Source organism: Diaporthe batatas (genome assembly GCF_019321695.1).
Source record: "Diaporthe batatas strain CRI 302-4 chromosome Unknown Contig00016, whole genome shotgun sequence".
NCBI classification, from domain to species: Eukaryota; Fungi; Ascomycota; class Sordariomycetes; order Diaporthales; family Diaporthaceae; genus Diaporthe; species Diaporthe batatas.
Genome location: NW_025408563.1, coordinates 542,063 through 557,075, shown reverse-complemented (window position 1 = coordinate 557,075; position 15,013 = coordinate 542,063). Strand labels below are relative to the sequence as shown.

At 52.8% G+C, this 15,013-nt stretch overlaps 5 protein-coding genes across 5 annotated transcripts; 2 read left to right on the top strand and 3 right to left on the bottom strand.

Moving 5' to 3' along the window:
* Positions 1-446: 446 nt before the first annotated feature.
* KVR01_011532 (uncharacterized protein) lies at positions 447-2,678 on the top strand. Its single transcript, XM_044792624.1, has 4 exons — positions 447-981; positions 1,221-1,501; positions 1,584-1,972; positions 2,047-2,678. The coding sequence occupies exons 1-4, from the start codon at positions 653-655 to the stop codon at positions 2,668-2,670; spliced, it is 1,623 nt and encodes a 540-aa protein (XP_044639241.1). The 5' UTR covers positions 447-652; the 3' UTR covers positions 2,671-2,678.
* Positions 2,679-7,740: 5,062 nt separating this feature from the next.
* Positions 7,741-8,426, top strand: KVR01_011614 (uncharacterized protein). The gene is made up of 2 exons (XM_044792753.1): positions 7,741-7,874; positions 7,939-8,426. The coding sequence occupies exons 1-2, from the start codon at positions 7,834-7,836 to the stop codon at positions 8,288-8,290; spliced, it is 393 nt and encodes a 130-aa protein (XP_044639323.1). The 5' UTR covers positions 7,741-7,833; the 3' UTR covers positions 8,291-8,426.
* Positions 8,427-8,853: 427 nt separating this feature from the next.
* On the bottom strand, positions 8,854-10,625 carry KVR01_011782 (uncharacterized protein; the record flags this gene model as incomplete). Its single annotated transcript, XM_044791731.1, has 2 exons — positions 8,854-9,801; positions 10,575-10,625. 2 exons carry the CDS (start codon positions 10,623-10,625, stop codon positions 8,854-8,856), a joined length of 999 nt encoding a protein of 332 aa, XP_044639491.1.
* A 333-nt stretch (positions 10,626-10,958) lies between these two features.
* Positions 10,959-12,293, bottom strand: KVR01_011576 (uncharacterized protein; the record flags this gene model as incomplete). The annotated part of the gene is made up of 1 exon (XM_044791660.1): positions 10,959-12,293. The coding sequence occupies one exon, from the start codon at positions 12,291-12,293 to the stop codon at positions 10,959-10,961; it is 1,335 nt and encodes a 444-aa protein (XP_044639285.1).
* Positions 12,294-13,064: 771 nt separating this feature from the next.
* KVR01_011655 (uncharacterized protein) lies at positions 13,065-14,993 on the bottom strand (the record flags this gene model as incomplete). The annotated part of the gene is made up of 1 exon (XM_044790370.1): positions 13,065-14,993. The coding sequence occupies one exon, from the start codon at positions 14,991-14,993 to the stop codon at positions 13,065-13,067; it is 1,929 nt and encodes a 642-aa protein (XP_044639364.1).
* Positions 14,994-15,013: the final 20 nt, after the last annotated feature.

Below are 15,013 nucleotides of genomic sequence, written 5' to 3'. Positions count from 1 at the left end.
GTCGCTTACTTGGGGACGACGGGGTAGCAGACTTTGGAAGAGTCTGTTCAGGGACCACATTTTACACCACAGTTCTGTCGCTGGAGACGAGTGATATGCTCTGCTGAGATACTGGGAGATGAGGGCACATGAATTGGAGGCAAGTCATTCCTCTACCGCACAAGTACACCGTCATATGAATTTGACCGAGACCTCTTTGCCCAGACCACTCTCGATGCCAGGTATTTCTGAGGGCCCCAACGGCCGGAAAAGCTTAGCCCGTAGCACTGCAGGTGGCGGCAACGGCCGACTAAGAGTACCCGGCTCTCGGAGCCATGGCTTGGGGCGGCATATCCTATAGCGGCAGTCCGACGCGGAAGCTTGTGCGGGGGGCTGACTAGGGGCAGGCTGGGCATTTGCGACTGCTACGTTGGAGTTGGAGCTTTCCCTGGTCAACACGCGAGCGAGTGGGTTGTGACGTCCCGCGATAAGGTGATGATAAATATGCAGCTCACCACGTCGTTTCTTTTGACTTGACACGCGCGAGCGGCAGCATCTGGTTCTTCTCCCTTGCATTTATTGGTCTAGACCAGCATTTCCAGCTCATTCTGTCGGGCACATTTCCTCAGCCAGACAGCAGACACACCAACCCATTTATCTCTGCACGCCCAACATGTCCGACAAGGGTGACTCAGTCACCGAGCAGGTGGAAGACCTCAGGCGCGATCCGGAGAGAGGGAACGGCAGCGGCAGCGGCAGCGGCAGTGGCAGCGGCAACGTGGTGGACGACGACGACACCAAGGTCCTCTCGGCCCAGACTGATGATGTTCCACCGCAGACCGGGGCCGGCAGCGGCGTCCGACGGGGCCTGCAGCCGCCAGAGTTCCTGCTCAACATGTCGATGGAGGACAGGCTGGAGCTCGAGGCCAAGCTCAAGAGGAAGATCGACCTGAGGCTGATGCCCGCAATCATCCTCATGTATATCCTCAACTATATCGACAGGTTTGTCCACTCCAGTTCAAGTTGTTGTCCTTCCCCCGCGCACAGGATCACAGGGCCCACTTTCCCCCAGACTCGAGCCCCATCTTTTTCCTCACTCCCCCGCGGGGGAGTGAGTGACGAGAAGCAGTGTGGGTGTAGATGTGGGCCCACAAACCCGCCCACACAAACCCACCCACTCCACCAGCATCTGACAAAAGAAGGAGGTGCCGCCGCCGCCAGCCCCAGCTGACCGCCAACAGGAACAACATCGCGGCCGCCAAGCTCGCGGGCCTGGAGGAGGACCTCGGGCTGTCCTCGACCGAGTACGAGACGGCCGTGTCCATCCTGTTCGTGGGCTACCTGCTGATGCAGATCCCCTCCAACCTCTTCCTCAACAAGCTCGGCAAGCCGGCGCTGTACCTGCCGGCGTGCATGATCGTCTGGGGCGTCATCTCGGCGGCCACTGCCGCCTGCCACAATGCCGCCGGGCTGCTGACGGTGAGGTTCTTTTTGGGGTTTGTGGAGGCTGCTTATTTCCCGGGTATGTGATGTGATGTGATCCACTTCTTCCAAGGTCCCCCCACTTCTTTTATGAGCATGACCGACCATCTAACGCCGGCCAGGATGTCTCTACTACCTCTCATGCTGGTACACCCGCAAGGAGCTGGGCTTCAGGACGTCGGTGCTGTATAGCGGCGCCCTCATCTCGGGCGCCTTCTCCGGGCTCATCTCGGCCGGCATCACGGGGAACATGGACGGCCTGAGGGGGTTCCGGGCCTGGAAGTGGCTATTCATCATCGAGGGCGTGGTCACGGTCGTCGTCGCGTTCGGCGCCTTCTTCGTCCTGCCCAACTTCCCCCGGACCACGATGTGGCTGTCCGAGGAGGAGAGGCAGCTGGCCGTGTGGAGGCTCGAGGAGGACATTGGCGAGGACGACTGGGTCGACAGCGAGCACCAGAGCTTCTGGCAGGGCGCCAGGCTGGCCTTTGTGGACGTCAAGACTTATGTGCTGGTAAGAAGTCGGCCCCCAGGTGTCGACGAGCCCATCGATATAATGCTGACCAACTCAACCCATGTCGCTTACAGATGATCCTCCTCTTCTGCATCGTCTCCTCGGGCTCCGTGACCAACTTCTTCCCCGCCGTCGTCAAGACCCTGGGCTACAGCAACGTCTACTCGCTCCTCCTCACGGCGCCGCCCTACGTCCTCGCCGTCGCGGCCACCTACGCCAACGCGCTGCACGCCGACCGCACGGGCGAGCGCTACCTGCACGTCACGGTCCCGCTGCTCTGCGCGGTGGCCTCGTTCGTGCTCGCCGCGACGACCTCGTCCCTGGCGCCGCGCTACGTCAGCATGTGCCTCATGGTCCCCTCGGTCTACTCGGGCTACGTCGTCGCCCTCGCCTGGATCAGCAACACCATCCCGCGCCCGCCCGCCAAGCGCGCCGCCGCCCTGGCCTTTATTAATGCGGTGTCCAACTCGAGCAGCATCTACGCCAGCTACATGTACCCCAACCGCGCCGCCCCCGCCTACACCGTCGCGTTTGTCGTCAACAGCGCCACGTCGTTTGTCGCCATCTGCGCGGCGACCGTGCTGCGCGTCATGCTTGTGCGGCTCAACGGGAAGCTCGAGAGGGGCGTCTATGTCCCCGGGGCTATCAATGCTGCCCCTGGGGCGGCGGCTGCTCATGGGTTTAGGTTTAAGGTGTGAGGTCTGCGTTTCGTGGGGGGTCGAGGTTGAGGGGTCGAGGGGTGGTTGACTTGAAGACGAACTGAAGGGATTGCTATCGGGGTTCTAGAGCGCTTGAGTGTCAGGATAGATTATACCAATAGAAGTACGGCAGATTCCATACCATTGAGAACTGATAGACGACGACGTCGTGGAGAATCTTGATCGCTTGCTGCTGTGCGATGAGTGAGCTGTGTGGTGAGTGAGTGAGGCGACGTGCCCACGCTGGGTCTTGATTGTTACCACCCGTTGCTCGTGTATGATGAAGGCGCCACATATGTTTTGTATGGGGTGTAGAAGCGAAACCACTTACTGCTCTTTGATGAGTGAGTGGCTGATCGAGCAGCTGAGCGAGACACGTCAAGGCAGAGCGAGAGTGACTCTCAACCCAGAGTCCAAACAGACAAACAAACAAACGCCCGCGGTGCCCATTCACCCCCCAGTCCCCCCCCTTCATCCGATGTCCCTGCCCTCGCGCTAGCAGGCCACACTCCCATATCAACAACCAACTTCCAGTGCGAATTATCCGGCGTGGTGGCCGATTCGGGTGGGCGCTTGACTTGCGGGTCTCTCTGCCGTAAACCCTGGGTTCAAGCCGCGTCGGCAACCAGAGAATCACCGATTTTATGATAATGGTCTGCAAAAGGCGAAGGTGGTTTCTGACTTTGGGTCTTCCTGAAGGGTCTTTTACCTCCGGCAATGGGAGGGCGGACGGGTAGGTGTCTCTGTGGCCCGAGGATCCCACGTTCGACCCCTGGGGGTAACCAGTAAAACAGCACAGGTTCCGTAGAGTTCGTTTTCTGACTCCTTCGGGAGGGTCTTTTTGACCCTCGGGGGTGTTTTTTTTTGTGGTGTTTGTTTTTGGAGGGGCGGGGCCGTGTATGCTTCTTGCTCGCCTTTTTTCCTTCTTTGAGCTTTGTGTTCGTGCCATCCAAGCTCAATCAAATGCTTACTCTACCTTTTTCTACATTCAGAGCTCAGTCTGACAACTTGATCGTGGCCGTCAAGGCTTTGGTGTTGTCGCCTGTGAGGCACGTGCCGTGCCTTTAACAGAGGTTTAAGAACCACAGAAGGCGTGGGTTCGACCCCCCCTTGCGCTACCTACCTAGGTAACTGGCATGCTTTTTACATCGTGGTAGTAATCTAGTCATACCAGTTTCTCACATTGTCCTTGTATTATGTTGTCCTAACCTCTTGTTTGCCATTAGAGCAGGATGTATGGGCCGGTTCTTTTACATAGAAAGTGCCCCCTAACACAAAGACGGACGTTAAAGTACTCATGTAATACCCAACCACGGGCTACTCATAAAATTCCCCCACCTAGCAGAGATACCTTCAAAATAGTCCCAGAGCTCCACTGAACTTTTCGTTGTCTACCCTGTCTTAACTTATCGTTGCAGCTTCGTCTGGCCAAGAACGCATGACACTGCTTAATGTAATCCCAGAGCCGGTCATGGCCGTCAGAAACCACTTTCCCTAGAAGGCATCTAGTTTCCGAGAATTAAGTGTGATTGCGTGCCCTTGTATCCAATTCATGTGTACCCGTCGCTTGCGATATCGATGGCTGTCCTGGAGCTCTATCGTCACAGATCGGTATGCCTTCGCCACAGGAGATCTTGCGGGCTCTCGCAGTCAACGGTAGGTATCTGGACAAAGACAACTGTAGTGATGTAACTAAGTGAAGAACGGCAGAAGAAAGAAGTGAGGAATTATTGACAGGCCTATCAATACAGAGCCACGTTGCTGGAGACGTCTACGTTGGTATCAAATTCATTTCAACCGTGTGTGATACACCCTGTAGGAGGATCTGTATCTACATGGCGCCCCAACAATTTCTTTTAGTGTCCAGTTAGTGAGACCTGTGTCGGAGACTCTTGTGAAAGATTGCCCAAGGTGTCAATGGGCTAAGTGCACCAAGGTCCCTTGGTAGTGTTTGCATAGATGTCTCCCTCCACCTAAATATAGGCAGACGTACCATCCATCTCGACCCAACCTTTGAGATCATTGAAAGACAAATTCTTACCTAATAATGATCTTTTTGTTAGATTAGGTACAGTTTCATGTTGAAATAACAGACAGTTTCACAAACGACTTGATCGGCTTGGGACGAGACATCAGGAAAAAAGAAAGCTTGAATGCGGTTCTTATCGCGTTTCAAGGAATGTAAACCATACACCACTTTATATCTCCTAGAAGCCAGCCTCATTGCTAAGGGACCAAAGCTGTTAGCAATAAAGCACAGTCTCGCCGTTGAGCTTTCCTTGGACGTCTTCTCCCAGTTCTCAGAACTCGTCAGATTGCGGTCAACAAGCAGCCAAACATACCTAAGTATCCTCAATTTTGACCACACTTATCTCAAGTGCTGCTCATGAGACGACCGGTCCAGGATGGAGAATCGAGAAGGATCTGCCATGGGGGCGGAACCCATTGATCTCGTCAATTCAGATGGCACGCGGAGCGGATCACCATCAGTATCCCACACGGCACCGCAGCATCACGGCCGGACAGCCCTTGTCACCGGAGCCACCGGAGTGTCTGAGACTATATTTCACATGGTGAAGGTTCTTGCTTCGTCTGAACGATGGAAGAAGGTGTACTGTGTCACTCGATTGCCGCCACCGCCCTCACTGCTTCCTGATCTCGGCGCAAACGCGGCCAAGGTTGAACACATGGACTTTTTGGGCGCAGCAGAATTTATTCCTTCAATCGATTTCGACAAGCTAGCCGAGGACAAGCATAGCTTGTGCGACCTTCCTCACTCCTATCCCGCGAGACTTGCCTAAGCTGACATCAAATCTACGTCCAGAGACTATGTGTTCTACTTCTTGTCCATACAGCCCTTACCCACGGATCAAACTTCAAGCCTTCGGTACAATGTCGACGAGATCAATAATATCAACGGTAAGTCACACACAACAAGAATTTCTGAAAATGATATTTGTTGTCTCGACTGCTAATATCAGGCTAGAGTGTATGCTCAGAACGTTTCTATGGGTTCTGCGTGACTCAGGTTTCAAAATCAAGCGGTTCGTCCTCCAGACAGCCTTGAGACACCACGGGTATCTAGATGGTTCCCACCTGGGCTCGAAAGTCGTTCCAGCCTTCGAGTGCGACCAACGGGGAGTCTTTGACAAGAGTTTGTATCAAGCACAAGAAGATGCCGTCGCAACATACTGCCAATCCACCCGCTGCCGATTGACCGTGACACGTCCACCATGGACCATCGGCGCTGTCCCTGACAATCACCTCAGTCACATCCACCGAACTGGAATCTCCGTGGCCTTGCAGGCACGCCCCACGCCACCTCCTTTCATTCCGGATGAGCATCAGACTTTGGAGAGGGAGCAGGTGCAGAGCATGGCTGAGCTGAACGCGCATTTCGAGGAGTGGCTTATTTTGTCGGAGAACACGACAAGTCAGAGGTTTGAAATTCATGGCGACTAATGGTCCATGCCGGGTCGCCTATGATAGGCGCATGCAAGGTCGCACACGTGCAATGGGGCATGGAGCTGGTCGGCATAGGCACACAAATGGGCATTCATTCCCGAATAGCGAAGTCTTTTTACACCGATTTTGGCATCGTGTGTCTTCCTAAACGCAGGGCTTTGGAGGATTTATCACTGTTGAACGGACTGTACACCTCCGGGACCTCAGGATGTATGAGACCCAAGAACGAAACCACTTGGGCAGTAATTCCCGAACAATGTCTGCAAATACTTGAGCGTATCAATGAGCAACGATACGTGTCGGCTACATTAAACTTGACATTCCGATCTCGCTCCCCATATCAATCCCCAGTACCTAGGTACTCCAGGTCCTACCATCTCAGCTAAACCGACGACTCACGTTTCCCGTCCCTCGATGCTTCGTTGTCAACCAGGCCGAACTCCGTCTCCTGGTCCTTTCGTAGCTTGATTGACCTCTCTGCGAAGGTAGCTAAGAACCCCAGGCATGACAGCCCAACACAAATCAGCCATATCGCTCTAAGTGCGTTCACGTACACAGCCAGCACCTCGCCCCTTGCGCTTTCGGGTAATGCGGTACTTCCCTTGGAGCCTTCGGCTGCGTATGTGTAGGCACCGCCGCCTTCTAATAGCTCCCGGACACTTGGGTCAGAGACTGTATGAAGGTGCGCATTTACCTGCCCATTGAAAGCCACCGAGGCTATTGTCACCCCCCAAAAAAGTCCGAAAGACCGCACGAAGGAGTAGGTGCCCGTGGCGACAGCCACATCAGACTCCGGCAGAGCTGCCAGTGGCCTCTGCATAGATTCTGGGCGTTGCCATGAATTCTTGTGCTGGAAAGCATTTAGAAAAGAGGAAAAGTACTGTCAGATGGCAACCACAGAATCAACACTGACACCATCGTTGAAATACAATACAGGCTGGCCCTGGAAAGTGATGAACATTTGAATGGTGCCCCACATAGCCGTATCAAAATGCACTTGTTGGTTGGCAGTCAACTGGTCACCAACGAGCATGCCCAGTCGCGGATCAACCCCCAATTCTGGTAGGTGCATACGGGTCTCTACCACATCCCATCAGACTGGTGGATCCCCTCATCAAATTTCTCAGGCGATATCAATTCTGCCGTGCCACCTTCCAGTGCAGGTATTCAATGCTGAATTCGGCGCAATGTCCTTTACAGAAGTAATGGGATGAGAACGAACCAGGACCGGCACCCAAGGGTTTGGTGGTCTAACGGTATGGCAAGCACTTGATGTCACCCCCACAGCACTACCTAGGTAATCAGGGGCTCTGCTTCCGAGATGCCTGAACCAACACCCACCACGTCGGTCCGACCCACCTGGGCATCTTCGTGTTTGCACACGGCCAATGTGGATCAAATGATCCATGTGACAGGTACCAAATGGGAGTACAGTCAAGATGCGAAAGCTCTGCAGGTTGCTCTGTTGGCTGCAAGCTGCTCTTCATGCTACGTAATTGCGTGGGTCACACAACAGTTGACTTGAGCCATGATATGTCACCGAGTCAGCAGCGAGCCCCAGACCTTTGCCATTCCACGACGTCTCACCTCTCTCTTCCCTTCTCTCAAAGTCCTGCACCCTTCCACAAAAAAGCGAACACAATTCCCAAAAGACACGGCCACTCCAATTAAGCAGCCTTTCGATAGACAGACGCAGTCATGTTTGAGGGGTTTTCGCTCCGTCACATCCCGGGCCTCATGTATGTGTCCAAGGCCCATCAGGACCATACTGTAGCTGCTAATACTCTCCCTTCCATTCTCTAGTGTGGCCACAACAATGACCTTCGGTGGTATGTGGCCAGCCTTCGACGCTCCCGGGGCGATGCGCGAGTTTGGCTTCCCAGCTCGAATAGCCAATGCGCCAGCGGCTGCCCCCGTCATGGTCGTTGGCCAGGCTCGCGGTACTGTTATCGGCCTCCTGGTGTTCTTGTTCTACTCACGCAACCAGCTGGAGTTGGTAGATTTGGTTACGGCTGTGACAGCTGCGTACTGTGCGTTGGTAGACCTGTATGTGGTTTGGAAGGAGGGCGAACGTCGCAACGCGGTGTTCCGCCTTGTCACCTCCGGGATGCTTGCTGTTTGGGGATACGCTGGAATGACATCGCCTAAGGTCTAGTGGATCTACGGAATTGCTTCTGGCCTCTGAGAACGAAATGGCTTTGCGGCGGCATGGGCTATCTGGTTTTGTTCTTGATTAGCATATACCCCGAAGACGAATATGGTCCATGATACTGTGATAATCACTGTGAGGGCCAGGGTTTTAAACTAAAACATACAACGATGATGACAATGGCTTGTATTGAGACTTGGCCTCCCAAGCGAAGCAGCTATCAGGAGCAAGCAATACTTAGGTACACACCTCGCTCGGAAGCGGTCTCTACGGCAGGGAACAGCAGAGGTCAGCAGGAATTTCATTACTAGTAGCTTTACAGAAAGGACCGCCATGATACGCTCAAATGCGAGCCTAATACGGATTTATTCAAGAAGACCCCGACCCCGACCCCGGCCACCTGGGCAGTTCCACATCTCCCACCTCAAACCCAACCTCTCACCCCAGAACCGACGGTGACGTGTCACAGCTCAACTTTCTGAAGTGGATCGTAAGGTGTCTTCATTGATAAGGAGTTCAAACCTCTGGACACAGAAATTATCATAAACTGCTGATGTTTCACAGTGCATCTAAAACTTAATCAAGGGACGGGTGGTGTCCTTTCCAATGCTTCCCACCCCCTTGGCCCTTGCTCTCACAGCAGCCAGATCATCCACGTTCAGAACGCCGACGCCAGCGTCAACCAATACCCTCCATACAACCTCCCTCAAGTTTGGAGGCTCTGCTGGGGTGTCCCAATATCGTGTCAGCAAGCCTCTTACTCTTGCTTGTTCTAGTTGCGTAGGGGGTGTGTCGGTATCGCGGTCGTAGGCGTAAATCATGGCGTTCCTAAACTCTGTCGAGGCATAGTAAGAGTTCGACTGATTGAACTTGAACGTGGGTGAATCTTTATCTGGGTTGTCATCGGCGGCGGCCAACACTTCAAGCTTGGCATCCCAAAATATGTCCCTGTGGGTCTCGTTCAGGGCAAGCACAGAGTCAAAGTTGGTGTTTCCTGATGCTACGACGGTAAGGGGCCTCGTTATTTGAGTCGTACCGTCCCAGTAGGTGAGGAAATCAAGGTCTCGCAATGGTTCTAGTTGGGCGTGCATCTCTGCAAAAGCTTCAGGCCCTGTGCTTTTAAAGTCCACGAGGAGAACCAGAGTCTGCTCAGGGGCGAGGTTGAAAACGCCGCGTCGAGAACTAGTCGCCACATTCTGAGCTTCCAAGATGCGTTGTAGTGGCTCCAAATACAAAGAGCGTAGCGTGACGTCTCTGCGTAGGCTTGCGTCAGAGTGCCCGACCAGGAGATCATTGTCTTTCAAGTGGACATCGGCCTCAACGCTTATGCACCCGGACCCGAGTGCCTCGAAGAGAGGAATGCGGCGCTCGTAATCGTTATGAGAATGGACCGGTACCGGCAGAACGTTACGCAGAAATAGCTGGCGTTCTTCGCTCCAGACGTTGGGGCTATTGGCGCTAATCTCGGACCCAAACCGGATATCGAAAGGGTCGTTAGGAATTCGATCTAATCCGGCCTTGAGCCAATACAAGTAAACAGATTCCGCAGCGAGACTAAGAGAAGAGCCATTTCAGTAACGTAGCAGTGTCAGGGACATCTTACAGCATAGGTACTCACCCAAAAAATAAAAGGCCACTGAAATATTTGAACAAGTTTCGTCTGCCGCTGTCCAAGACTTTGGATAGGATCGTTTGATTTTGTGCCCCCTCGCGGCTTACAGATGATGTTGAGGTGGTATCACTAGCATGCGATCTATTAAGAAGATTTATGAGGTGGTGAGAGGAAGCGATGATCTGTTAGTGGTTCCTTGTCGCACGACCATCGGAAGGATATCTCCAGGGACAGGGCGGCCTTTAAATAAAGGGTGCTTTCGCTTAGTCATTAGCTTCTGAGGACGGGTTCAGCTGACGAGTCTACAAGGAAGCTCTCGAGCCCACTTCCTTGCAGTCAAGGCTGGTAGTGCATTCTCAATGGCCACGCTTACCGGTTCGGAGACCTAGTCGACCGTAGGTGCAGCTGCCTAAGGCTGTGATCACAGAGGGAAGTCAGTGTGGTCCAAGTCAGTATAAAGGTACTTCTATACCAAGCTACTACACATGGAAGCGAAAAGTAACTTTATATAAGGGTATTCTTTAGATCTAAAGGGTCTTCTATTAGCTAGGTTAAAAGGTTAATTTAAAAACTAATTTTAGCTATACTAACCTATTTAGATTAGTGTATACACTAATTTTTTCTTAGTATAAGCCTTAGAAAGTATATAGATCTTTACTAGAAATAGTTAGTAATAACGTGGAAATTGTAGTGGGGTGAGAGGTATATACCAAGTCTCAATATAAGCATGTTTAAATACAGGATGCTCCAAGTGTTTAAAAAAGAACTCCGAAAGAGGTATAGCGCCCCCTATCTGTTTGCCACACCATACTGACTTCCCTTCGTGATCACAGCCTTAGTAAGAATCACGTGCGGTGTTAAAATTAAGGGGTAATGCTTGTACTTCTCACTCGTGGGACAGAAAAGTGTATTCAGGCAGTGAGTGTGTAGTCTCGCTTCTTCTCTCATTGCATCCTCTAGAACTAGCTGTGACCACCACTACCCAGAAAAGCGCGTTGCATTGAATTCGATGAAAACCGTGGCGAGCAGGATGTATAAAAGGGACCGAATCTGAAAATAGCGTCAAACGTTTCCGTCTAATTCTGTCTGCATAACCAGCCTCCCATCCCCGAGCACACAGAAACCGGGTGGGATCTTGTTGTGGGCAGGCCGCTCCCACTCGACGAACTTGAGACCAAGGGCCCTTTGTGCAGCCCGCGACATGCAGGTGCTTGGCATAGATTCTCCAATCAAGTTGCCTTCCTGGTCCAGAAACGGCATTTCCGGTCGCCAGGGCTGTGGCCACTCAATGTAGCTAGGTGCCTGCGTATAGTGCGAGATCAAGTTTTCTGGCTGATTCCGCCACTGCAGCCACCTATCAAGCCTCTGTCGATAGTGTGTCACATCCGCATCGAGATTTATATCAGGATGTTTAATCCATTCCTTTTCCTGGAGCGTCGAGATGTCTGCGCCCTGGAGGATCTGTTCTGCGAGCTTTGTGTCCTGGGTAATCACCTCGTATATCGTGGCGATGACACCCTTGAGGTCGGCTTTGAAGGTGCCAACATTAGTGAATATCACCTGACCTTTGGACTCACCCCTCCATCCAAGTCTCGCAGAAGAGCTGAAGTCGAAAAGCTGCAAAGTGTCTGTACTAGGGTCGATCAAGACGTTGCGAGGAGCTAGGTCATGGTGTACAATGCCAAACTTGAGATTCAGGTCATCGACAACCTTCAGAAGCTGCTCCAGGTGCTTGAGTTTACAAAGGCGTGAGGGGTTATCCTGTAAAGTCGATCCCGGAACAAAGACTGATGTAAAGCCAACCACAACGTGGACAGGGCCATGGCTCGGGACTTCTTGGTGGTCTGTGACTATGCGATCAAATGGCACGATATTTGGATGTCCACTGAGTCTCATCCAACAATTCATCTCATGCCAATTCCTTAGTGCCTGATCGTGGTGGAACTGATATTTGAACACGGCTCTTGAACCATGCTGGTCCCTGTAGGTGACGAGATCCACACACGGGGACAGTCTGTCAACCTCAATGAGGTCAGATCTTGATACATATCCGTCCCGGTACTTCTCTGGGATCATATCAACAGGAGAATAAAGTGGGATTGCGGCAGTGTCGTATTTGGTGTCGGATGAGGTCGAGATCAAATCGCCCTCGATTGAGAAGTTCACAACCAGGACATCGGCGGAAAGCTGATCGACCATTTTAGATAACGATTGTATGACACGTTCCTCAACTTCGTCGGCGCCATCGACGAAATCAACCTCCTCACGGACAGTCGTCGATATGTACCGTCGCTGATCCCAGTCGATGGTGTGCCATGTCGTGGGGCCTCTAGGGAAGGTCTCGCCGGTATAGGAGTTGAATCGCCGATTCGGCTCGCAGTGGTTGAAGAAGCCCATGACAAAATTGCAGTTTCTGAAGAAGGAGGATACTTGAAATTTGATCAAGCGATGAAGCGAGAACTCGACCAGACTTGGGGCTGAAGACCAATCTGAGTTGACGTCACAAGACGTTGTTGGAGACAAATTGAGTCGGAATATGATGTTCAGGACGGGAAGAGGATAGGAGTCGAGTTTTCCATTTGAACTGCGATGTTGACAGGGCGAATAGATGCTTCGAGAATCGGGTCAGGCTTGGTTCAGGTTGGCTCATGTTGGTTCCAGCTATTTTAAGCTGCTGCAGCAGAGCTCGTTACATAATCCTACGTTGGAGTACCCCACCTCGCACTCTAGTGTGTAGACTATGTCCTATCGTCGTGGCATTGCGGTCGGTGGTGCCGGGGTCAGCCAAACGGGCCCCCTTGGTGCCAACGTGTTGGTTCATAACAGGTGCCTATAAGGCTAAGGCTTTGATACATGCTGTTTATAATTTCATTTTACGGATACTGAAAATGGGGCCTAGAGAACGGTTGCAATGGGGAGTCAAATAGAGTAAGAACAAACACCAGTATTATTCTTATTATATTATGGTCTACCTCAGCACTCCCATAGCTCCCAGGTGCCACTATGGCCTCATTTAGCTGAGTAATCATTGCAGCCCATAGGTAGGCGTACCCTCACCTTGGCATTAACAGTGGTCGACCTGGATTTTGATTGCGCGCCAATGGGCAACACTGACCACGAACGCGTCTGCAGCTGGGGGCCAACCCTTATGTGTACACATAATTATTGTTAAAACTCGAGCTCTAGGACATTACTTGCTGGAAAGGAGCAGCAAGATCTGATCATGGTCCCGGACTTTCCAGTAGCCTCTCTTGCCTCCTTGCCAGCGGTCTTCGATACAAGAGCTTCTCCATTCAGGATCCGGACCTCACAAGTCCCACACTCACCCGATCGACAGGCTGATTCAGGATTATCGCCTTGCCCCTCTTGTTCCATGAACTCCAAAAGTGAAAGACCATCAGCCTTATCCCATGTGCATTCCTTTCCCCGAAAGCGCACATTCGCCTTGTGCGGCAGATCTAAGCCGTCCATGCTTGCCGGGTCATTGCCATCAGATGGGCCGTACGTGAAGGTTTCGTAGTGAATGTCCTTGGTTGCAACCTTGCACTGGTCGAGGTATGCTTTCATGTTTTCGATGAAGCCTTCCGGCCCACATATGTAAGAGTTGGACGTGTTACCTTGCAATTCGATGGGTGTCACTCCCAACGGATCAATGTGGTACGGCTCCTGCAGCACGGCAGACAAGATGTCTAGGGTAGGCCGGCCCACGTGATCATAGTCTCTGCCTTGGACATCCACATCGTGTTTCGGTGCGGTGTAGAACTTGATGACACGAAGGTATGGAGAAGTTGGAATCTCGGTCTTCATCAATGGGACGTCCGTTCCACTGTTTTGAGTGACATATATCAAGACAGCCGGGGTCTTGCTTAGTGTTGGATGGACGAAATGAGCTTGGATCATATTGAGGATTGGCGTCAGGCCGATTCCAGCGCAAATGTAGAGCTGACGATGGGGGAATGCCTCTGCCCAATCAGGCACAAAAGTCCCAGATGGAGAGCGTGCCATTAGAGTGTCACCAGCACGTACTTTGGAGTGAAGGTAAAGCGAGCAAGATGCACCTCTTTTGACAGTAATTCGGTATAATGGGGGGACCGAGGTCGTGCTGGACGGCGTCCACGAAGAAATAGACCAACAGCGAATCTGGCCGGAGGGGAGCTTGAAAGTGAGGAACTGTCCCGGGACGTAATCCGCCAATGGCTTGTCGTCTGCTGGGGCAAGATAGAAGGACTTCACAGACGCGGTCTCATCGACAACTCTGATTACCTTGAGCGCCCGCCATCCACGCCACCGGTTCCGGCCCGCCGCCTCGCTGTCTTCGATCATCGCCAGCCTGCGTGACACTGTCTTCCTGTTCATGTTCTGTAGGCCTCCGACGCGGAGAATGCGCTCCGCCATGGTTCGTGTGGTGGGGTCTGTAAGGGGTGCGAATAAACACTGGGCGATGGTCGCGGCTGGAACCGTCTCTTTGCTCTCGGTCGGGATAACAGTTGCCTTGTCGCCAGCTGCGATCGAACCTCCTTGAATGACCTTGAGATAGACGCCGCAGAATCCGGTTTTTGCGACCTCGACCAGCCAGCTGGCCGGTTGTCCGCATCGCCACGCCAGCCGCGAGCAAGGGCTCCGCCCGCCGCATACTTCGAGGATGACTGGTCCGCTGGACGACTCATCGTGGAGATCTGCGTTCTCGCCAGATGTGTTCCGGCCGTTTGCATCTGCAGACTGGCTTGAGAACACCCAACGGTCCCCCAGCATGATGTTCCTTTCGTCCACACCTTCCGGCACGTCCAGTGTCAGGTTCTCTCCCCAAAACGCCCAGTCCCACGTTGACCGTTGGATATTTAGTCGGGAGGTCCAGAAGTCATAGTGCTTTGAGAAAAAGGCGTAGACTTGAGCGTCGTGTACCGCAGACTTGTGCCCCTCAATCCCGTTCTCGGGGGTGAGAGTCAGCGGTGCTTTCGAGGGCGATCGGACAATGGCTGTCAAGGTCGGCCGCGAGTGCATCATTTGGGTGGCTGCCCGTGACAGTGACACGGCCACCACGTTGAAAGAAGTATCTAAGGGCGTGTTCTCCGCATGGCTTTGATGATGGGTGGCCATGATGAGAGACTGTCGGGATC